The sequence below is a fragment of the Morus notabilis genome, unplaced genomic scaffold (genome assembly GCF_000414095.1).
Source record: "Morus notabilis unplaced genomic scaffold, ASM41409v2 Scaffold575, whole genome shotgun sequence".
Lineage (NCBI taxonomy): Eukaryota > Viridiplantae > Streptophyta > Magnoliopsida > Rosales > Moraceae > Morus > Morus notabilis.
The window spans coordinates 62570-86293 of NW_010365739.1; the positions used below are offsets into that span (position 1 = coordinate 62570).

At 36.3% G+C, this 23724-nt stretch overlaps 4 protein-coding genes across 4 annotated transcripts; 2 read left to right on the top strand and 2 right to left on the bottom strand.

Annotated features, from left to right (window-relative positions):
- Positions 1-690: 690 nt before the first annotated feature.
- On the top strand, positions 691-2845 carry LOC21388826. The gene has a single exon (XM_010108507.2). It carries the CDS (start codon positions 724-726, stop codon positions 2695-2697), a length of 1974 nt encoding a protein of 657 aa, XP_010106809.1. The 5' UTR covers positions 691-723; the 3' UTR covers positions 2698-2845.
- Positions 2846-10686: 7841 nt separating this feature from the next.
- Positions 10687-12789, bottom strand: LOC21388829 (pentatricopeptide repeat-containing protein At4g38010). Its single transcript, XM_010108510.2, has one exon. The coding sequence runs from the start codon at positions 12677-12679 to the stop codon at positions 10925-10927; it is 1755 nt and encodes a 584-aa protein (XP_010106812.1). The 5' UTR covers positions 12680-12789; the 3' UTR covers positions 10687-10924.
- Positions 12790-17340: 4551 nt separating this feature from the next.
- Positions 17341-18951, bottom strand: LOC21388831 (transcription factor TCP19). Its single transcript, XM_010108512.2, has 2 exons — positions 18757-18951; positions 17341-18617 (listed from the first exon to the last, which is right to left on the bottom strand). Exon 2 carries the CDS (start codon positions 18600-18602, stop codon positions 17511-17513), a length of 1092 nt encoding a protein of 363 aa, XP_010106814.1. The 5' UTR covers positions 18603-18617; positions 18757-18951; the 3' UTR covers positions 17341-17510.
- Positions 18952-21149: 2198 nt separating this feature from the next.
- On the top strand, positions 21150-22864 carry LOC21388833 (peroxidase 66). The gene is made up of 3 exons (XM_010108514.2): positions 21150-21407; positions 21497-21685; positions 22068-22864. Exons 1-3 carry the CDS (start codon positions 21186-21188, stop codon positions 22629-22631), a joined length of 975 nt encoding a protein of 324 aa, XP_010106816.1. The 5' UTR covers positions 21150-21185; the 3' UTR covers positions 22632-22864.
- The last annotated feature ends 860 nt before the right edge of the window (positions 22865-23724 follow it).

Sequence of the window (23724 nt, forward strand, 5' to 3'; positions counted from 1 at the left end):
GTTGGTCTTGTCTCATTATTTTTTTCCAACTTTGGAGGCTACGTCTACGACATCATAAGTTGAATTTGAGTGATAAATTAAGCAAAAAAAATAAAAAAAAAAGAATTTAAGTGACACAAAAACATTTAATTATGAATAAAGTTGTTGATTTAGCTTGTAGATTTTGATTGGCTTGCAATCTTGTTGAGTGAAGCTTTCGATAACATTTTTGTTGATGCCAAGTGCCAACTTGATAGATGGAGACGTATTGATGCATAGATTGGTCCGTTTAATCAATTATTATCGGTCCTTGGTCCTTTCCCCTCTCAATATTAGAGATTAATGTGACTAATGAGTGTTATTAAATCTCTATAATAAGATATGCTTACGTGGCATCCCTTACAAATTCAAACCGGCTAAGGAGCAGGCATCAAGTTTAGTACGGTCAACTTTGTGATACGAAATGAAAGAGTCAAAATTACATGCCATGTTCCCATTAGCCATCGTGTATAAAAGCTGAAACAAAATACATTAAACAAGGTCATAATTCTACATTTTCCTAAAGAGGAGAGAGAGAGAAAAGGAACTTCTTATAAAAGCACCACTGCCGACGGATGATTTGAGTGCAAACAAGAAGCTTATAGGTGGAAACTTTGAGGGCAATATATATATATATATATATATATATAACAATATTTTCTTTTTCTTTTTCTGCGATAGAGAGAAGAGGAGAGAGGCCAAAAAATGAATTCACCAAGGCTGAAAGAGGCCTCAAAAGTATGCCTTCACAGTTGTTGTCCAACGCCTTTCCTCAACATGCCGGAAGAACACCAGAAAACCGTGTCCAAGCCCGCCCGAACATCTGTGGTTTGTCGCCGAGACTTTCAACAGAAAACTGCAGCCTCCATATTTCCCAACACTCGTTTCACCAACCATGAATCTCTCCCTTCTCTCAAAGAATCATTCCTTGAGTTAAAAAAAGCCTATCCTCAATACGTTGAGACACAACAAGTTGATGACACAAGAGCTCAAGAGTACGACCACCTTTCGCAGTCCAATCACGCCTGCCTTGATTACATAGGCATAGGCCTTTTCTCTTTTGCCCAACTTCAGAAACATAAATACCAACTAGTTTCCCCCTCCTCCTCTTCCTCTCCTCCTGCTGCGCAGCCATCGCATTCCCGGGGTTTGAATTTTCCCTTCTTTGGCATATCCTACAAGACGGGGAATTTGAAGGTTCAGCTACTTCACGGCGGACAAGAAACCGTGCTCGAATCCGCGATGAGGAAAAGGATCATGGGCTTTCTCAACATCTCCGAAAATGACTACAGCATGGTTTTCACTGCCAACAGAACGTCGGCTTTCAAACTTGTTGCAAATTCCTACCCCTACAAGACTAGCCGTAAGCTTTTGACGGTTTATGACTATGAGAGCGAGGCAGTGGAGGCGATGATCCATAGCTCGGAGAAGAGAGGAGCTCGTGCCATGTCAGCAGAGTTTTCTTGGCCCAGGCTGAGGATTAACTCGTCGAAGTTGAGGAACATGATAGTCAGCAAGAGGGAAAATAAGAAGAAGAAGAGGGGACTTTTTGTGTTCCCACTACATTCTAGGGTCACAGGAGCAAGATATCCTTATTTGTGGATGACAATAGCACAGGAGAATGGTTGGCATGTGTTGATCGATGCTTGTGCGCTGGGACCAAAGGACATGGACTGCTTTGGCCTGTTTCTCTTGAGACCGGATTTCCTCGTTTGTTCTTTTTACAAGGTTTTTGGAGAAAACCCATCTGGGTTTGGATGCCTCTTTGTCAAGAAGTCTGTCATTCCAATCCTGGAGGCCTCAACAAGCACAGGGATAGTGAATATCGTCCCAGCAAAGGAGCTGCTTCAATTAGCGGAGGATTCGTCCGGTACTGATCTAGAAATTGAACAGCCACCTAAATTTGGCTTGGAAGAAGATGGATTAACTTCGCTGAGCTCCTTCTCGGGTCCTTTATCAAATGAAACAAACCAGTTCCAGTCTCAAAAAGTGGAACAAGGAGAATCCTCTGACTTGCGAAATGTAGAAATAACCGGAAGATTAGAAGGACCAAAAGGTTCAGAAATGGGATCATCAGAAATACATGTTGAGCACGCCAAAAGCGGCGGAAATGGAGACCAGGAGCTTGAATGCAAGTGCTTGGATCAAGTGGATTCACTTGGGTTGATATTGATAACGAACAGGTCGAGGTACCTAATAAACTGGCTAGTGAACTCTTTATCGAAGCTTGAACATCCTAATAATGCAGAGGGAGTTCGTTTGGTAAGAATCTATGGACCAAAGATAAAATTTGATCGAGGTCCAGCGTTGGCATTCAATATATTTGATTGGAAAGGAGAAAAGGTTGAACCTGTTCTGGTACAGAAATTGGCTGATAGAAGCAGCATATCTCTTAGCTATGGGTTCTTACATCATATCTATTTCTCAGATAAGTATGCAGAAAATAAGGGGAAAGTCCTAGAGAAAAGAGAAAGAGGAGCAAATCAAATGGTTGCAAGTAATTCGAAGGGTAAATGTGATGAAGGAATAACTGTGGTTACAGCTGCACTTGGGTTCCTAGCCAATTTCGAAGACACTTACAGGCTCTGGGCTTTTGTAGCACAATTTCTGGATGCAGACTTTGTGGAGAAGGAGAGATGGAGGTATACAGCTCTTAATCAGACTACAATTGAAGTTTGAACAAATAACAAAATAACAAAATTTCTTAATTCTTTTATTTCTGCAGTTTAGCAAGTTGATATATTTCATGTCAACTTCATAATATGTATATTTTCCAAAGAAAACAGAGGTATTCAATTAATTCCTTCAAAAGGATGACTTCAGAATCTTTCAGACAGTTCATTCTGTTATGGTGTTATTCTCGTAAGTTGTATCTTTAGTATTCTATACTTCATCCTTACACATGATAATAGTAGCAGAAATCTAGAAGGGACAGCAAGCTAGCATCTAAAACGGTTTAGTTTTTTTTAGTGGGCACTAATTCAATGTTAGTGTGTCATTCTTAGGCAAAGAAGTTAAGACCAGTATATCGATAAAGAACCTGCTATGAATTTTCACATTTCAAAAGGCCAGAATATCTATAAAGGAAAGAAAATGCTGTATCATTACAGCAGAATAAGATATATTAATGAGTGATTTATTAAGTAATTGCTGACATGATACCTCAACTCTTCCATTGGTGTGGGAGCGTGAACATGTATTTTATAAGATAACCCATAAGTTGGACTATTCTTCTAGAGATCTCCAACTTCAGAGACTTTTCCAAGTTAGTTTATGAATGCGATGGATATAAATTGTTTATACCTATGATGAGTAGATATCAAATATAAAATCTAGTCGTTTTCATAGAAAGGAATAAACAAAACGGTTTGCTACATGGTTTATAATCTGGAAAAACAAAAGGTCTACATTGGTGCCTCTAGTGCAGTGCCAGGAAAATGTTGGTCAAGCTATCTCTTGCCAGAACGCTACTGTTTGGAACTAATTATAAGGCAAGTCTCATAGAAGTTTTTATTTTGTTTATATTTTACTAAATAACTTCTATTTCATTCGTAGTATAATATTGAATAGAAAAAAAAAAAAGAAAACACACACACACACACACCTAGACAAACAGAAGGCTCCAGACAAAACAAAAGAAAAAACAAAGCAAATGGAGCATACCTCTTCAATCAAAAACAAGGCTGCCAGACTCATAGTAAGCAGAGTTTTAGACTTTGACCAAGGAAGCTACAGAGAATGATATCAAGTTAAACTCGTGTACAATAGAAATAAAATTGGCATCAACTGTTCAAATTTCTTGCCATCGTCTAATAAAGAACCTCTTTAACTTGGTCACATTCAATACCTTAATCCATATTTGATACATGAGTTACCATTGTCTCTTATATGTGTCTTATAAATGTATGTTTACTACCAGAGATTATTATCTTCATATGCTGAAAAAGGAGAAATAATGTTGGTTTAAGTTAGAAGCACCAAACTCAGAATACATGATGGCAATTAAATCACCGTCTCTGTTTACACATGAAAGTGCAAATCATTATTTGAATTGCATGAACATGAATACATCCTCAAGATTCTCCTTGGCCTAAGTCACAACCAAAGATATTTGTAACGGACGCTTGAAAACCAGGCCATGAATCCTCTTCCCCAAATTCGAACCACAAGTACGCGAACTAAAGTCGCCATATTAGGCTCAACATCCATCCTCAAAACCAAGGCAATGGCCTCACCAAACAACCCTGTCCTTACAAACCCAGATAGTAAACAGGTCCAAGAGAGCACATCTCACACAAGCATTTCATCAAACATTTTGCCAGCACCATCGCTGACATAAAAAACACAAGCGCAATCAATGACACCCACAGAAGATTTTCCAAAATACTCGACGACGCTGTTAGCTACCAAGCCATTGTAGAACAGACCAAATGTCATTTAAGTATTTCTTAGTAGTACTAATTGTTGGACTTTAATTTTTATTCCACATTTTAAGAATTATTACACTAAATTATTAAAAAAAATAAGGTAAAATAAATATCTGTCTTTATTGGTGCAGTTTTAATCTTTAATAAAATTTTCTAAGATAACAAACACGTCGAGTTATTATCTTTTTCAATTAAATCACTAAATTCTTAAATAAGTGTTCTCTCTCTATATGAGAAAAAAAGAAAATGACTGAATAATTTAACGTATTCAAAATCATAATTTAAATTTTTTTATATTATCCTATTAAGCTCTCTTTATACCTAAGTAGATTAATATTATGTATGTATTTAGTTAATCTATATTCAATTAAGAGATTATTTTAACTCTCTATAATTACATCACTTAATTAATTTAATTAATTAAATAATGTTAATATAATTATTATAAATATGTGTTCTACAATTATTATTAAAAAACGTAATTTCCTAACACCAATTACATAAACTCCGTTCTGATAAGAGTTCTAAATCACCTATCTTCACGTATAGCTACCTGAGAATGAGAAACCAACCTCTTCTTATTATGTACTCTGTAATCCAAATACTGTGATTGAATAATACAAGGGAAACCATATATAGCTGCAAACAGAAGTCAGAAGCTCCCACAAAAGCTTAAGCTGTTAGGAGGTGGGCCAACAATAATTTTTATACTTTAACACTCCTCCTCACGTGTGGACTGGACAATGGGCAATCGTGTGGATAAATTAATTGAAAAGTCCAACACGTGAATATTTAAGCCCGCGATATATTAAAGACCCAACACATGATGACAATTTTAAATGGGGATAAAGAGTGCAATTACAGGGGTTTGAACTCATGACCTCCTGCTCTGATACCATGTTAGTTTACCAATCCATCCAAAAAACTTAAGCTGTTAGGAGGGTTTGAACTCATGACCTCCTGCTCTGATACCATGTTAGTTTACCAATCCATCCCAAAAACTTAAGCTGTTAGGAGGTGGGCCAACAATAATTTTTATACTTTAACAGAAGCTCCCACAAAGCGGGAACAGCGTGGCTGTAACTGTAAGTGTCCGTTCGGTTCATATGTATAACTTGATTAGAGATGGCAATAATCCCCACGGGATGGACCCCGCTCCGTTCGGAGCAGTGATGGGGGACAATTGTTGGAGATGGGAATGAAAATAGGGACAAAATCAAGTTCCTCATCCGTGGCGGGGCGGAGACGAGGGAAGTACTTTCCACCCCGCCTCCGAACGACAGCACCGCGAGATCCGGTTCGAGCAATTTAAGACGGCTTTCAATAGAAAGATTCTGCCGGCAAATCACCCGGAGAGCGTCCGCGTGAGGTTGATCACGGACGACATCGTAAAGGCTCTCCAGAGACGCCTGAAGAACGAGCGGGTGTGGAACGACGTGAGAAATGCATAATCGGAGAGCTTCGACACACCTCACGTCGAGGAGGCAGCCGCCGGGCAAGAAACGGAAGGAAAGAAGAACTAAGAAGTGCTTCGGTGAAGACGAGATTTTTCGACGACAAATGGGTCTGCGAGATCATGGACGAGAAGTGGATGCAGGAGACGAGGAAAAAAGGTTTACAACGTGGGTACCAGGCAGAGACGTCACATTTGGAAGGATTGAATTGGGAAGTTCTCGTGGTTGATAAGTCTGTCGTTAAGGCCTTCCGTTTGCCCCGTGGAAAAATTGTTGGGTGCGGAATTGATTTTAAAATGATTTTTTTTGAATAAAAAGTAAAAATGAAATTTATTCTAAAGAAACGTTTAATTTATGGATTAGAATCATGTGATTAAAATTATTTTTGATTTATGTATATTTTTTATGAGAGAAAATACTATAGCGAATCACGAACCATAATTCGAATCAGAAAATAAATCCCCAACCAAACAACCCCTAAATTAATTTTAAAATTATATTTGATTAATTTTTTAAGAGATTATTTTGAGTATAATAAAAATATAAAATAGTATTTATTAATAAATATTATTGATAAATATTAAAAAATAAAAATAAAAATAATAAAAATAATTTTTAATAATTTTTAATTTCTTCACAAAAATCATTTTTACTGTTTCATTTTTAAAATATTTACTAAATAAACATGTTTTACTTTTTTTTATTTTTTATTTTTTAAAATACGTAAAAATTGTTTTTAAAAACATTTCTAAACATTGTTTTCACGGGTTTGCTTGAGCACTTCAAGAGTGACGCCGAGTTCGCCGCTGTACTTGGCCATGAGGTATGTCTAATATTAATTCCTGTTTGTGATGGGATTCTAGCTTTTGCTTTCCTAGTGTTTGCTTGTAGAATAAAGTCTTGCTCAACTATCATGTGTTTTTCTCTTACGCTTTTATGTTGATTAGATCTTGAGAATGCTTTCTAGTTATGGTCTTCAATTCAATTCATTTATTTTTTTCCCCTCTGGGAGCCAACTGCTTCTGGTGGGCATTGCCAATATACGGGATAAACATTTCTTTTAGAGTATTCCATTATCTTATGTTTCATACATGTTACTGGCCTGCAAATTGGATAAGAATTTTGTTCATACATTTTTAAGTATGGCAAAATGTTATATATTGTTGGAGAAAAGGGAGGGAATAGTGTTATTCTTCCTAATTGTTAGAAAAAGGATATAGTATAAAATAGTGAGTGTAATAGAATAACATGAAGAGAAAAAAAATATATATATATATTTGTAGAAACTTATTCTTTGCGATTATTTAGATCTGGTCAAGTTTAATCTCTGCTTTCCAGCATTGAAGACGCAATAACATTAGACCTAGTAAATTCAGGCAAATTTCTGTAGTTACAATTGAATTCTAACAAATTGATTGACACACACCTGGGCAGCTATTTGAGGGTGCAGTGGGCTGTTGGCAACATTTTGCCATGATCATACAATAAGTAGCAGTCACTGTTGCTGCAGGTTCTCAGAGTTTTTCTTCGTTGTCGCAGTGTGAATCGTGCCTTAATGTCTCTGTGTAGATAGCTCAAAGTTCTTGAGCTTAGGAATCAATAATAGTGTACTTTGCTCCCGTTCATTTCACATATTCGAGTTTAAAATTTAAGTTTTACTACAGTAAAAAATTCTCAGAAACAGTCACATTTAACTTTTTTACTACAGTAAAAGGCTCTCATATAAAGGCACATATCAACTTAAATTAAAAACTCGAATCAGTGAATTAAACAGGCCTAAATTATCAAGAGCAAGCTAATGAGTAAATTTTTGGAAGTTCAATTGCAACATTGCTCATGAGGAGAGCAGATACTTGAATACTGTTACTTCTCTATTGGTAAACTAAGAGCTTGCAAGATCTCTTTTAGCTTCTGTAAGTTATAATGTTACTAATGTATATAGAGGCAAACTCAACTCAAAATTATCACTCAAGTTACTCTAACTTAAAAATGCAAAACAACAACTCCATGGTGATGTGGGAAATTCTAGCTATATTAGCCGTTTTTAGTTGCATTGTCGTTTATCTACTTAGCTTTACTTTTGTTATTAGCTTATCATTATTTGCCTAGTTTGTCGTATGTCGTAGTAGTTATCTTGTTATACTTTTGGAAATGGGCTATAAATAGCCTCATTACCAATTATATTAGGGGGATTTTGAATATTTTGATAATTGAATTAGAGTTAAGTTTTCTCTCTAATTTAGGGGTTTTCCTTTTGTGGGATTTCTTTTAAATAGATTCAAAAATCCTCAGTCCAAATTATGTTGGTAAGATCACGTTCTATCTATTCCGCTGCGTTGTAATTATTTGTTTCCTAGATGGTGTTGATCCCTCCTTAAATGTCATATAATTATAAAGGCTGAGTTTCGGAATTAAAAAGAAAAAAAAAAAGAAAAAAAGAACACGTCATTTAAGTGAAAATGTTCAAACTCAAGAGCTCAAACGCGTCTTAAATTCATGAAAGGGTTCTTTTGAGTCTCTAGCATACTTTTCTTAGATTCTTGTTCTCAATGTCAATGTAGTAGAAGTCAATGTTCAAGTTGATCTTTTCATGATTGTCAGGATGGATGTGGAAGCTGATTATATAGGACTGTTTTTTATGGCATCTGCTGGGTATGATCCTTGTGTGGCACCGAAGGTGTTGTGCAAATCATGCAAGTTTAACGGAGTTTTTCTCAAATGTGAGATTATTTTTCGACCCAGCGGCTCGGCACATCTGTTACCTTGCTATTTATGTGGGGTTGAAGGTTTTGTTTAGGTGAAAAAAAAAAAGTCATCACCTTGACACTGATGTAACAGTTGGTTTTCTCCTAACTTTCAGTTTTTATTTTTCTTGAACATCCCCTTGATGGTAAATTTCTGAATGGGAATTCTTTTTCGATCAAAGGATTTGTCTTTTGTTTCCGGTGTAATCTAGATTTTTGACTTGAATAATGTTACTTCTCTATTGGTAAACTAAGAGCTTGCAAGATCTCTTTTAGCTTCTGTAAGTTATAATGTTACTAATGTATATAAAGGCAAACTCAACTCAAAATTATCACTCAAGTTACTCTAACTTAAAAATGCAAAAGAACAACTCCATGGTGATGTGGGAAATTCTAGCTATATTAGCCGTTTTTAGTTGCATTGTCGTTTATCTACTTAGCTTTACTTTTGTTATTAGCTTATCATTATTTGCCTAGTTTGTCGTATGTCGTAGTAGTTATCTTGTTATACTTTTGTAAATGGGCTATAAATAGCCTCATTACCAATTATATTAGGGGGATTTTGAATATTTTGATAATTGAATTAGAGTTAAGTTTTCTCTCTAATTTAGGGGTTTTCCTTTTGTGGGATTTCTTTTAAATAGATTCAAAAATCCTCAGTCCAAATTATGTTGGTAAGATCACGTTCTATCTATTCCGCTGCGTTGTAATTATTTGTTTCCTAGATGGTGTTGATCCCTCCTTAAATGTCATATAATTATAAAGGCTGAGTTTCGGAATTAAAAAGAAAAAAAAAAAGAAAAAAAGAACACGTCATTTAAGTGAAAATGTTCAAACTCAAGAGCTCAAACGCGTCTTAAATTCATGAAAGGGTTCTTTTGAGTCTCTAGCATACTTTTCTTAGATTCTTGTTCTCAATGTCAATGTAGTAGAAGTCAATGTTCAAGTTGATCTTTTCATGATTGTCAGGATGGATGTGGAAGCTGATTATATAGGACTTTTTTATGGCATCTGCTGGGTATGATCCTTGCGTGGCACCGAAGGTGTTGTGCAAATCATGCAAGTTTAACGGAGTTTTTTTCAATTGTGACATTATTTTTCGACCCAGCGGCTCGGCACATCTGTTACCTTGCTATTTATGTGGGGTTGAAGGTTTTGTTTAGGTGAAAAAAAAAAAAAAAAAGTCATCACCTTGACACTGACGTAACAGTTGGTTTTCTTAACTTTCAGTTTTTATTTTTCTTGAAACATCCCCTTGATGGTAAATTTCTGAATGGGAATTCTTTTTCGATCAAAGGATTTGTCTTTTGTTTCCGGTGTAATCTAGATTTTTGACAACCTATGGAATTCTATGTTCATTTTTTTTTTTCTTACTAAATTTGTGCTCAAAGGATGAAAAGAAAAAAAATGCAAGTTCTTGTGTCATCTTAATAATGATTCGTGGTTTGTGACTTGAAGCTCTCACAAACAATCACAACTAACTTTTTTACTATAGTAAAAAGCTATCACATAAAGTCACATCTCAACTCGAATTCTAAACTCGAATCAACGAAGTGAACGAGACCTTGGTGTATTATATTTTCTTAGCTGGTTGCATCCTTGTTTTTCTTATTTCTCTCTCGCGTCCATGCAGATGCCATAGTTCATAATCCATACATTCTTGTTAAGCAACTAGTACAATAAATATTTCCATCAAGAGCTGAAAATTCATCTGCGTACTATGAAATGTATATTCCCCTCTATGGATCATCGTATCTTTCAAAGCAATAGAAAATTTGCATATTATTATTATTATTATTATTATTATTATTTTTTAGCCTACAAAGAATGATACCCGAGTTCAAACTTGTGTACAAGAGGATAAAATTGGCATGTGAACTGTTCAGAATTTCTTGCCATCGTCATGTTTAATACCTTAATCTATATTCGATATATTTTGTACCAGTGTACCTTATATATATGTTTTACTACCAAAAGAATATGGAAGAATTAGACATTAAAGATTATCTTAATCTGCTGAAAAGGAGAAAGAATTTTGGTTAAATTAGTAGCACAAAACTCGGAGTAGATGATGGTAACTAAATAATTGTCCATATTACACATGCAAGTGCAAATCATTATTTGAATTGTATGAACATGAATACATTCTCGAAATTCTCCTTGGCCTAACATTTCAGAAGGCAGAAACATGGTCTCAACTGTGACAATATTATGATAAAAAGAATTATCAACTACAACGAATCCCAACAGTGAAGCTATATACTCATCTTATAAAGAATGGTTATGAAAACTCTTGATTAGAAAGGAGACTGAGCACTACATGGATGTCGTCATTTTGAGGGTGGCTAGAATCTCCAACCAGAAATTTGTGCGCCTGACCGTTTAGCTCTATGACACTGGACCCCGGTGCCTTTTTGATACCTTTCTCCTTCATTAGCCTCCTCACCCTCGTTACATCAGCCCATCTTTTGTTGCCAGCATATATGTTAGATAGGAGCACAAATGCCCCACTATCTTGAGACTCAAGCTTCAGGAGGCGATCCAATATTTCTTGGGAAAGTTCGACATTTCCGGTGATCTTGCAAGCACTAAGAATAGCTCCCCATATCAGCACATCCGGCACCATGGGCATAGTTTTTATCAAGTTTTGGGCCTCATCCAATAGCCCAGCCCTACATAGCAAATCAACCATGCAACCATAATGTTCTAACCGTGGAGAAATATTATAGGATTCTCTGGTCATCTGCTGAAAGTACCTACGCCCTTCATCAACCAAACCAGAATGACAACAAGCTGTCAAAATGGCTAGAAAGGTCACCTCATTTGGTCTGGTGCTAGACCTTGTCATTTCTTCAAATTTTCGGAGTGCCTCATGCCCATGGCCATGCATTGCCAAACCACCCAGCAAGGCATTCCATGTGACGATATTTCTAGAAGGCAGTTCATTGAAGGTTCGCAATGCAATGTCTATACAGCCACACTTTGCATACATGTCAACCATAGCAGTCCCAACTTGAATATCCCATTTAATGCCCCTACGATCAATATACTCGTGGACCCATCTACCATAATCAAGAGCTCCAAGACTAGCGCAGGCTGAAAGCACGGCAGTAAGTATGATTTCATCAGGTTCAACACCTGAAGGCTGCATGTTGGAGAACAACTCTAATGCCTCTTTGGGATGTTTACATTGCGCCAATCCACTTATCATGCAGGTCCATGAAACAATATCCCTCTCATCAAGCTCATCAAAGATCTGCTTTGCCTCACACAACTTTTCACACTTGACATACATATCCATCAGAGCATTGCTCACAACCAAAGGTATATGCATGGGACGCTTGAAAACAACCCCATGAATCCCCTTCCCTACATTCAAATATCCCTTTCGGCCACAAGCCACAAGTACGCTAACTAAAGTCGCCATATTAGGCTCAACATCCATCCTCAAAAACAAGGCAATGGCCTCATCAAACAACCTTGTCCTTACAAATCCGGATATCAGACATGTCCAAGAGACTACATCTCTGACAAGCATTTCATCAAACACTTTGCGAGCACCATCGCAATCACCGCAAACACTGTACAAATGAACCAGCGAGTTTTGCACGTAGACATGACATGAAAAACCCATTACAACAATCACACTGTGAACCTGTCTACCTTCTCTAATTCCCAAAAACTTGGTACAAGATTTCAAAACTGCCGGGAAAGTAAACGTATCAGGCATAAAACCATCTCTCACTATCCGTCTATAAACCAAAACAGCTGCTTTCGGCATTTCACTTCCAGTGTACCCAGAAATCATTGTGTTAAAAGGGAAGGAGTTCGAGCGCCAATCTAAATGTTTCAGAAAATCACAAGCGTAATCAACGACACTCGCTGAAGGTCTTCCAAAATACTCGACGACGCTGTTAACGATCAAGTCATTGTAGACCAAACCAGTTGTTAATAAGTATGCGTGGATTTGCTTGAAAGATCTCCAGTTATTGCATCTTCGAATGTAATCTAAGACAGCCCATTTTGAAGAATGCATAGCACTTGTCGAATCAAATCAATAGCAGAAACTCCGTTTTGAGAAGAGCTACTTGAGAAACCAAGCTCTTGTATTTCTTCCTTTTAGCCAAAAAAAAAAAAAAAAAAAAAAAAAAACCTTTTTTTTTTTTTTTTGCAGAGTTATATATTCTGTGGCCCAAAAACTGTGATTTAATAATAGAAGCTCCCATAAATCGGGAATTGTCTCCATCAATAAAAATGCAGAAGCTCCGATAGTTTGCTATAATCCCGGGTAAAATATCAATTCCTACATGAGTTTCAAAAAAAAAAAAAAAATCATCAACATGATCCGAGTGTGAGTACCTTTTTAGCGTAAATTGTTATTTTCGAGATAGAAGTTAAAAAAGAGTTGTCTAGTACATGTATATAAACACAAATTATTATTCTCTTACAATATTCCTTTTTATAAAAAAATTAAATCAAAAATTTGAATCAAAAGTCAAATTGAAGTTCAAATGCACTTCTTAAAGAGCTTTTTAAGACCGATAGAGTATATCTTATTTATTTTATCAATTTAAATTTTATTATAATAAAAAAAATTTATAAATAATTACATTTAATTTTTAATTTAAATCTAAACGAGTCTGCTTCACTCCCATCTTTTTTTTTTTTTAGGAACTCGTCCAATCTTTAACTTGTTGACTTGCGTGTAAGGACTTTGATTACGACAAAGAGGTATTACACGTCTCCACGTGTCGATCACGGAGCTAAAATGGTCCCCACAAGAGAGGCAAAGATGAAAACGCGTGTCAGCTGGGCCAGCCTGGAGAAAAGGGCTTTACGGAGACCACCACGCCTAAAAAGAGCAACAGCGAGGCCCACCTGTCATACGACACGTGTCCCACCATCACATGACCGAACCTCGTGGCCCACAATAAAAACACTCAGCATGGTCCACGCACCACCTTACCTTTTTTCACCATCAGTGGACCCCCCTTACCTCGCACGTGCACAGCGCAGTTCACGTGACTCCTCTTCCTCGTGTGACCACATCAGTTCATCACTCATCACGCAGGCACCATTTGACGCATCCCCGAAAACCAAAGGGGAATGGGACCTTAAACCCCAAAAAAAAATTGGGTCATAGCCTTATAGGAAGTAGTTGGTGTTCGAATTTTACTTTTGTCAAAATCTAATTGGGAGATTTTTTAGTACATATCACGTATTGATAACTCAAGTTTTTTAATTATTAAATTTATATATTTTTTAAATTTTATATGTTTATATAGATTTGATAGACAAAAAATTATATTACGGGTATGTTGACGTACTGAGAATGTCCCAATTTAATAATATCAGGAAAAAAATCAGAACTAACTCTCAAGATGCTAAAAAATATTATTTATATCACTCTATTAAAAATAAATAATTATCATTCAATTTATACAAAAAATTGTAGTGACACTTAATTATTTAAAATTACATAAATAATAAATTTACACAAACCATAATAAACCATGTAATTTTCTCTAGTATTAATGAATAATTAGACTGTAAAACTACTAAGTAGTTCTTAATTTAATTAAAAATAAAAGAAAGAACTAGGATCCATCTCCCGGCACCTAAGCCCAACCTCACAGACCATTCAACTTTTGCATATGTCTTTGAGTTATTTGGGGTATGTTCTTTTAAAGTATGACTTGAGTATAGTTATTGAGTTAAATTTGAGTTATAACTTGAGATAAAGTTGTAACTTCAGTTCGTGTTTGATTGTGTACACTTGAATTATGGTTTGAGATGAGAATCTTTTTGAATTTATGTTTGAGTGCATAATAAGACTTGGAGTTGTGAATAGTGGGGAGAGAAAAAATAATACCACATCATCATTTTAACTACGTACATAATTCAGGTTTAGAGCCATTTATGAAATTTTTCAAAAAAAAAGCCTTCTAAATAACAATTAAACCAAAAAGAAAAAAAAAAGCCTTCAGGCACCAACCCACTCTCCCCAGACACATCAATCGCCCAATAAATGACATCCTCATCCGCCCTCGAACCCAGATAAACGACAGAATCTCCCACCATCTCAACCCCGGACTTTGCCAACAATTCCTTGCAATCCCACGACCCAATCCACCCAAATCTTCAAATCCCCTCCGACGACGACACCAAGGGCCTCCCCGTCCTGAACAACAATACCTTGAAATCCGTAGAAGCCTCCACATGGCTGCTATCCAGAAGGCATGTCTTGACGGCCTCGAGAGCTTGGGAAGGAGAAAATGGGTGGCCAGATTTTGGGGTCTTGGAATGGAGGGGGTTGCCGGTGAAGGCGTGGGATTGGAGGTTTATGACATGGTGGTGGTGGTGGGGATGTGAGAGAGAGCTTGGGAATGGATGAGTTTAGAGATAGAAAATGTTGATGATATTGATGGTGATGAGAGAGATAGGGGAGAGAACATTATGAGCAATAGAGTAAACTTGAATTGATGGGAGGGGGTAAACTCGATAATGGGTGGTTGACTCGAATAAATTTTCAAGTGAGCTAAAGCCGAACGCAAACTACGCCCAAGTTATTCACTCGAGTACATATAATCTAAGTGAGTTAACACAACCTAACAGGCGTTTGTTATCTATATACCTTGTGTTTACGTTTACTGCGCCTGCTTGCTCGCTTTTCAGCTCAATGTTTACTCAAAAAACTTTTTTTAAGAGTAATTTACACCGGTAGTCCTTTAATTGTTTATTAGGTGACACTTTAATCTCTCTTCTTTTACTTTTGGTGAAACTATTCCTGAACTCTCAACACATTAGCAATTAAGTCCTTTCCGTCTCATTCTGTTAATTTTTTAACATAATCATGCACGTGACCCAACAAGGGCTCTCTTTTTTAATAAAAATACCAAAATGCTCTCAAACTACAAAAAACAACTCAAATCCTAAAGAATAAACCCAAATAAAAAAAAATCATGAACGCAAACCCATATGCTCTTTGGAGCTAGCCATCATCATCGGCTAAACCCCCAACCCACCGCAAAACTAAAATCACCATGCAATCAAAATCGCAGAAACCTAATTGATATATTCATATAGAGGGATTGTCCAAATTTGATTTGAGCGATGAAAAAAAAAAGATTCCCACACACACTCAAAGAAAATTCATACAAATCACATGCATTAGGTAAAGCGTCACAAAACAATTATCCCACGAAGAGAAACATCAGAGAAATAAGTATTAGGGACAAGGGAAAGAGAGACCATCATCCCTCCAAATCTCTAGCCAAAACATGTTTCTAAATTTTGCAATTAACCTTAATCACGAATGAACCTAGTCAAATTCATACAAAATCATAAAAATCCAATCAAGAAATGGGTGGTCATAGATTTGTGGAGAGAATCTCATAGTGCGAACCCCCCACCACTTCTGGAACCCTTTCCTCACCACCTCCAGTGCACATCGTGAACTTTCTCGTCCCTCATCGTCCCGAGATTGGGCTACCCATTTCCCCACCGTCACGAGATCGAGTTGCCCCTTCTTCGTCATCGCGAGACATAAGTTTCCACTTCCTCCTCCGTCGCGAGATTGAAGTCCCTTTCCTCGCAGTTGCGTGATCCAGACACCCCCTCTCCCTGCCAATGGTCTTCTCTTTCTTTCATTCACTTTTTAGGTTTTTAAAGTATGCACATTTTCTTCAGAAAGTATTAGAAAGAACGCTTGACGATTTTTTTCTTTTTTTTTTTTAATGAATTATGAGTTGGGTATTTTTATTTTACCAATTTACCTACTTGTATTGGCACACATGCGTTTCACGTGATGTAATCTGTTAAAAATTTAAAGAAATTTGACAAAAATGACTTAATCAACAATGTGTTGAGAGTTCAGGGATAATTTTACTAAAATTAGAAGAAAAGGGAGCAAAGTGTCATAAATTAAAGAGTTAAGGGACCACCGATACAAATCACCCTATTCTTAATATTTAAATTATTGCAAATAGCCCTTAGTACGCAAATTTACATATTTTCACTATCAACATTCTGTTTAACATTTAAAACTACTAAACCCCTATTTATTTTATAGGTTCAAATTACTATTTAATTTTTTTTACTATAGTATTTTATCTCATAAAATTTAAATTTATGCTTAAATTTTTCGGTTTAAACTTACAAACCAAACGAACTATAAATTAATTTTGGTGCCGGTAACATACGCTACTAATCACAATACCCTAGCAAGAAAGCACCTTATTTGAATTGTACGAGTTTATCTACCAGTTTATTTTATCGATTTGAGTTTAAAATTTAAATTTTATTACAATAAAAAACTCTCAAAGACAATCATATCTAATTTTTTTTTACTACAATAAAAATTTTCGTATAAAATCACATTTTATCTTAAATTAAAATTTTAAATCAATAGATCCCACGTATAAAAAAAATTGACTTGTACATACTGACAATCGCAACTCTAAGCCACAATTTGGCTAGAATCATAATGATCCTTGTCCAAAGTAAGTAAAAAAAAAAAAAAAAAGAACTGAAGCAAAAGCCTTCAAACCCTTTTGACTTCAGAGTCTCCTCTGGTAATGAAGAAAAAATATTATATTATAATATAAAAATTAAATTTAAATTTTATAAAAAAAATACTGTATTTGAGTTATAAATAAACATACCTTATATTCACAAAACTAGAAAAACCAAGAAAACTGCGATTGTAATCTTGTTCTTTGTGCATTACAAAGTAAAAAAAAAAAAAAAAACAGAGAGAGAGAACTGCTCTAGTTACTCCAATACAAGTCAATTAACTTTGTAACTAAGCTAAACCTAAGAGGGAAAAAAAAAGAGAAAAAGAGAGAGGATCTGAATCTCGTCAAAAGTCAAGGCTTTGAACATTGAGTTTGTGAATTGGAAGACCGACCACCCAAGAACTGAAGCTCCTTCTTGTCATATATTTCCAAAGAAAAGTCCCTCAACATCTGAGTAGCACTTGTTGTCGTAGAACAAGAAGAACTAGCACCAACACCATCACTAGTACTAATCATTGCATTACTTGTCGTTTCCACAGTAGACGAAAAAGTTTTGGAAACCGAACCGGACGAAACTTGCGAGTCACGGAGTTGAACCGGCTGCAAAGCCGAGACGAAATTCGAAATGGGCCTCGCTTGGACGCCGAAAAACGATGGCGTCGCGGCGGCTGCCGGAATGGCCCAAAGTTGGGCGTGGTTGGCCAAGCCAGGAACGGCCCCAGAGTTTGGGAACATCAGAAAAGGGCCAGCAGCGCCGCCATTGGGCCCCATCGGCCACAGTGGGACCAACCCTTGTGCCGCCCCATTTCCATATGTCGTTGGCGCTATGGGGGCCAGCCCAGACGACACTGAAATCTGGTCGTTTACGTCGACGAACTCGCTGTTGGAAGCTCTCCTCCGTCGTTTTCTCAGGACTTCGGCGATCTCGCCGTTCGGCCTGGCCGGCGAAGTCGTCGGAATCTTGAGGGTCCCACCGACCGAGACAGCGATGGCCGGGACCGTTCCGGTGCCGGTGGCTTCGATGATCGCCGGCTCAGCGTGCTCGAGAAGCCACCGGATGGTCTCGCCGTCGGACTTGAGCCCTAACTCTCTCGTCAGCTGGAAGATTCTGGCGGCGCAAGTCGCCGGCATTCTGATCCTCCGGCCGCGACCCTCCACCTTCGTGTGGCGGTCCTTCGACGGCCGTTTCGCCGCCACGACCTGCTTGTTCCCCGGTGACGGCACCTGAAGGAGGCCCATGGGGAGAGACTTCTCGTCCAATTCTCTCTCCGCGTCCGAGAATTCTTCCTTCATTAAAACCGCCGGCTGCGGTGGCGGAGCTGGAGCCGTCTCCTCCGCCGAGAAATTAGACTCCGGTGGCTCCGGCTCCACGATTGACGCGTCGGAAGCCGAGACGTTGTCGTCACTGTTGGTGCCATCGATTATTTCATCGGTTTCCTCCATGAGCTACGTGAGAATCTGGAAGAAACCAGAGGATTTAAGAAAGACCCAGAAAAATTTAAGCTAAACCCAGAAAAAATTACGCAGAAAAAGTGAAGAAAAGCATAAAATTCCAAAAATAAAGAGGAATAAAATCTGAGTTAATAGAGGAGCTTACTGTTTCTGCAGAAGTAAAAGCTTTGACTTGGGTTTTAATCTTTCTTCTGTGGTACTGTTGAGGATGATTAAAGAGAGGAATCGAGGATTTGGAAGGAAAATTTTTCTTGCTTTTTGTTTTTGGTTAATTAAAAACTAATAAATATTATTAAGGAGAAAAGGATCAGAGAGTACCAAACCCTAGGAAGAAGCAGCAGCAGCCCCCACTTATTGAAGGGGGACCCTCAAACAATTTTCTTTACTTATAGGGAGGTGGAGCTCCATCGACGGTTGAGGGCGTTTCACGGACATCATGAGTGTTGGAGATTTTGCCACGTGGTGGATAGGTGGCCTTGTTTTGTTTTGGTCACAATTAGGAGATTTTTTCCTCAGTGGGTCGGTCCGGTTGAGTTGAGATTTTGGGTCCCATTTGGAGATAGCAGATCCGGTTGGACAAAAGTCCACTTCCCCTTCTTCTTCTTTCAAGTAACAAGAAATGAAAATGTACATGGCCCATGTTCTATATTAAACATGGGAGTTTTTCTTTCGTATAAAGATTTGAATTTAAAATTTAAATTTTATTATATTAAAAAATTTTTAAAAATTATCGCATCTAATTTTTTTATTACAGTAAAAAATTCTTATATAAAGTCATATCTCAATTCAAATTAAAAACTCAAATTAACGAACTAAATAGACTCATAAACGTAATTTTAATCATATTTAAGGGTAAAAAATTGACTACTTGATTAGTAAGAACATTTTACTGGAGAAAGTCCCGTCAAACATTCAATGAGGAGGACCAATTTTTTTATGTTCAATTTAAAGAAAATCTGGACTGATGAAATGAATTGTTTTTTGTTTAATCAAATACTTGAATTGGTGTAAATTTTTCGGTAATAATAATAACAATAAGAACATTTTCAATATCCAAAACGACATGTTGTCCTTTAATTGCCCGTCGGGTTATTGCTCTCCCACAAAGAACCACACTCAAAACTTTATGCGGCATATTGATCTTAGTTTTATGTCGTTGTTGGTAGGAATTTGATTTAATCGAAATAAGAAATATCACAGCTTGTAACGTCAAGTAATTTGAATATCCTATCTATCACTTTCCCTTCCATTATTATTATTATTATTATTATTATTATTATTATTTCGCCTTTAAGAGTGGCATTGTTCTGTAAAGAGTTGGGGTGGGAAAGATTCCAAAGTACAAAATCTCAAGTTTTATGCATTTCACATATTCGAATTTTGAGTTTTAGATTTGTGTAGTTAAAAACTTTAAAAAAATGTTATATTTAATTTTTTTTTGATACAGTTAAAAACTCTCAGAAAATATCACATTTCAATTCGAATTAAAAATTTAAATATGCAAAGCAATCGAGGCCTTAGATTCCAAAGTTCCCAAATGGCTAGATCTTGTGCTTCTTTTTGCTGAACTCCCAAAGATCATAATTTATCTCTTTTAGAGGACTCATTTTGCTTCAAATCATCCTCATAGTCACTGAGCTCTCGCTGAATGTATACTAAGTAGACCGGTCCAACTTTAAGACAAGCCTTGAATAGTTGCATAGTATTATTCATTGAAAATTGATTTCCAATTCTGCAATATACAGATCATGTACAGTTGCAAATTGGACATGGTTATAGCTCAATTGGTATCAGTGATCTTTTTGCCTCTCTGGAGGATCTGGACTTCCCATTTATTTTCCTTTTCTTTTTCTTAGCAGCCAATCAGTCTTGGGAAGCTCCCTAATTCAATATTAAATAAACCAACAAACAAATAAATGAAATAATAAGCCAAGCAAATAAATATATTGTAGTACACAGAAATGTGTACTGATCATCTTCCTTAAAAAAAAAAAAAACAAAAAACAAAATGTGTACTCTCTCACCAACCGTACGCCTTGTATAAACTAACTTGATAGACATAAGCCAACAGCTACTTAATTGGGTTTTGCTTATTTCGGAATGCTTAAACCTTAATCTATTGTCATCCCCAAAATAAGAAAAAAAAGATGTTTTTTATGTCGTTTCTCAGAAGCAGCCATTGATCCAGAACGTTCAATTGGTAGAGAATCCTAAATAAATAACATTTACAAAACCAAAGGCTACAAAAATAATGTGTAAATACCCCTGAAAAAAAAAAAAATCTGTAAATAGGCTTTATAATCTTTAGTTTGTTGATCTTATAAGATAAAGCATCCAGGTGTAAATACTTGATCTCAAAGCACAGCAGCTGAAACAATGGTCAAATTTCTCCAGCTTGTTCCTCTATTGAGTAACTTAAAAGCTTATCATATTATGAAAACTTTCAATAATATCCTAAAATTGATGTGTTAATTGGTCACTTGATTTCACTATATAATGTAGCCAAAATTTATATGAAACTCATCAGTTGATCTCGTCCTCTTGTTGTGTTCACTTCTTTGGCCTTTTTATCAAATGGCAAACTTTTTGCCAAAGACCGTTTTCTGCCTTTCTATTCTTCTTATGTTAATTACTATAGCTCCGCAATCAAAAGCGGCGCTAAATGCAAACTATTACAGCCAAACGTGTCCACAAGTTGAGAAGATCATACTGGAGACGGTTTATAACGCCTCAGTCCGTGACCCCAAAGTCCCAGCTCGGCTCCTGAGGATGTTCTTCCATGATTGTTTCATTAGGGTCAGCCAAGCTTCTCATATAAAATACATGTTTCGTTTAATCTTATGAGATCATGATTCATGATGATATTTTTTTTTGGTTATTTCTAGGGATGTGATGCGTCGGTATTACTAGACTCCACCGCAGGGAACCAAGTGGAGAAAGATGGCCCTCCCAATATCTCACTTGCAGCATTCTATGTCATTGATGACGCCAAGGCTAAGTTAGAAGCAGCATGTCCTAATACTGTTTCTTGTGCTGATATAGTTGCTATTGCTGCAAGAGATGTGGTCACAATTGTAAGTGATATATGTTTAATCTCATCGCTAATTGATACATAACACATGAAAGTGACGAAGTCTAAGATGGTATTTATTCAACATAACAATGACGCCAGAAATGTGTGACAATAGTTTATGATATGAAAATGAAGAAGTCTAAGATGACATTTATTCAACATAACAATGACGCCAGAAATGTGTGACAATAGTTTATGATTACTAAATTTGTTGGTAATATTACATCTATTATGTTGAATAAATGTTATATTATACTTCTCACTTTCATATGTTACGAGAAGGACCATCAAGAAATTCTTAATTTATACATAACTTAAAAAGATTGATTATTATATTTCTAAATAAGGTTTACTTTTGTTAATTTCTTGTCAATCCTAACTAGTCTGGAGGCCCATATTGGAACGTTCTAAAAGGGAGGAAAGATGGAAGGGTGTCTAAAGCTTCCGAAACCGCTAATTTACCAGCTCCAACCCTCAACTTGTCCCAACTCATTCAAAGCTTTGACAACAGAGGATTAGGAATCAAAGATTTGGTTGCTCTCTCTGGGGGACACACGCTCGGGTTTTCGCATTGTTCTTCATTCGAACCTCGTCTTCGTAATTTTAGCGCTTCGCGTGATATTGATCCAAGCATGAACATTGAGTTGGCTCAAGAGCTGAGAAAGAAATGCCCCAAACCAAACAAGGATAGAAATGCTGGGGAGTTTTTGGACTCAACTTCGTCAACTTTTGACAACAACTATTACAAGCGTTTAGTGGCGGGAAAAGGCGTGTTTGGATCGGATCAAGCCTTGGTTGGTGATTACAGGACTAGGTGGATTGTTGAATCGTTTGTCAAGGACCAAAGTCTCTTCTTCAGAGAATTCGCGGCTTCTATGGTCAACCTGGGAAATGTTGGGGTCACTGAAGATGGAGAAGTGAGAGTAAAATGCCGAGTCGTGAACTAATATATATATATATATATATATACATGTATATATATATATATGTATGTATATGTATGCATGAGATGAGACTTGGAGTTTCTCATATGTATGTGCGAAGAAAGAGAGACAGAGTAATAAGGCGAATTTTTTTCCTTAATTGCGAACGTTGTTTGTTTACGTTTAATGAGAATGTAAAGCAAGTTTCTATTTTGAAATTAAATAAGAATGTTGATATTTTATTGTCACTAAGACGAAATAATACCCAAAAAAAAAAAAAAAGTGTGTGCGGTGCCTAGTGGGAGCGTTATGAGAATTAAAATGGATATTACAGCCTTAATTATTTTTCTAGTCAAACGGTGTGTCGTTTATTCACAACCTTAATTAGTTGATGTACCATGCCCCAAGTATCATGGTCAAGTATAATAGTCAATAGTCACTATTGTATTAAAATTTTCTCTGAACTTGATTAGTTGGAATTAAAAGGGAGAAAAAAAAAAAAAAGAAACAGTGTCTTGGTAAAATTTGAGCCTCTCATCTTTTCAATTTATATGTCGTTTTGCTTGACATTTTTCTTAGGTTGGTAGAATAACCTTTCTACTATTTAAAGTTTGTAAATGAATTCTATTGAGTTTTACATCTAGTTTTCACTATCAATTTTGTTTCCAAATCTTGTTTTAATTCAGAAAAGCCTATTTTATTACTTTCCGAGAGTTTATAGTGATCATGTGAAAATTTTTTGCGCAAGTATTTTTAATAGAGAAGGAAAATTATTATTTCCAAAAGGTCCCTTGGTATGTGTCCTGAAGAAGTCTTTTTCTGTTTAAAGACAAATGGTGATCTTTGATTGCCAAATAGTATCATCAATATAGATCAATATATCGAGAAAGTAAAAATGAGTTCTGGCCCTATCGTATCATTCCCACTAAATAATTCCTAACATATCATTTAGAGATTAAACAATAATCAAATAAACAACCAGCAAATAATCTTATCAAAGAAAGCTTAATTATATTATTAAACCGCTGAAGGTCTCAAGGTGCCAATGAATACGATTTCAAAGTCTCCTCATATTCTACATGTGGTATCAATTTGGAAAATCTTTTTTGCAGTTGTA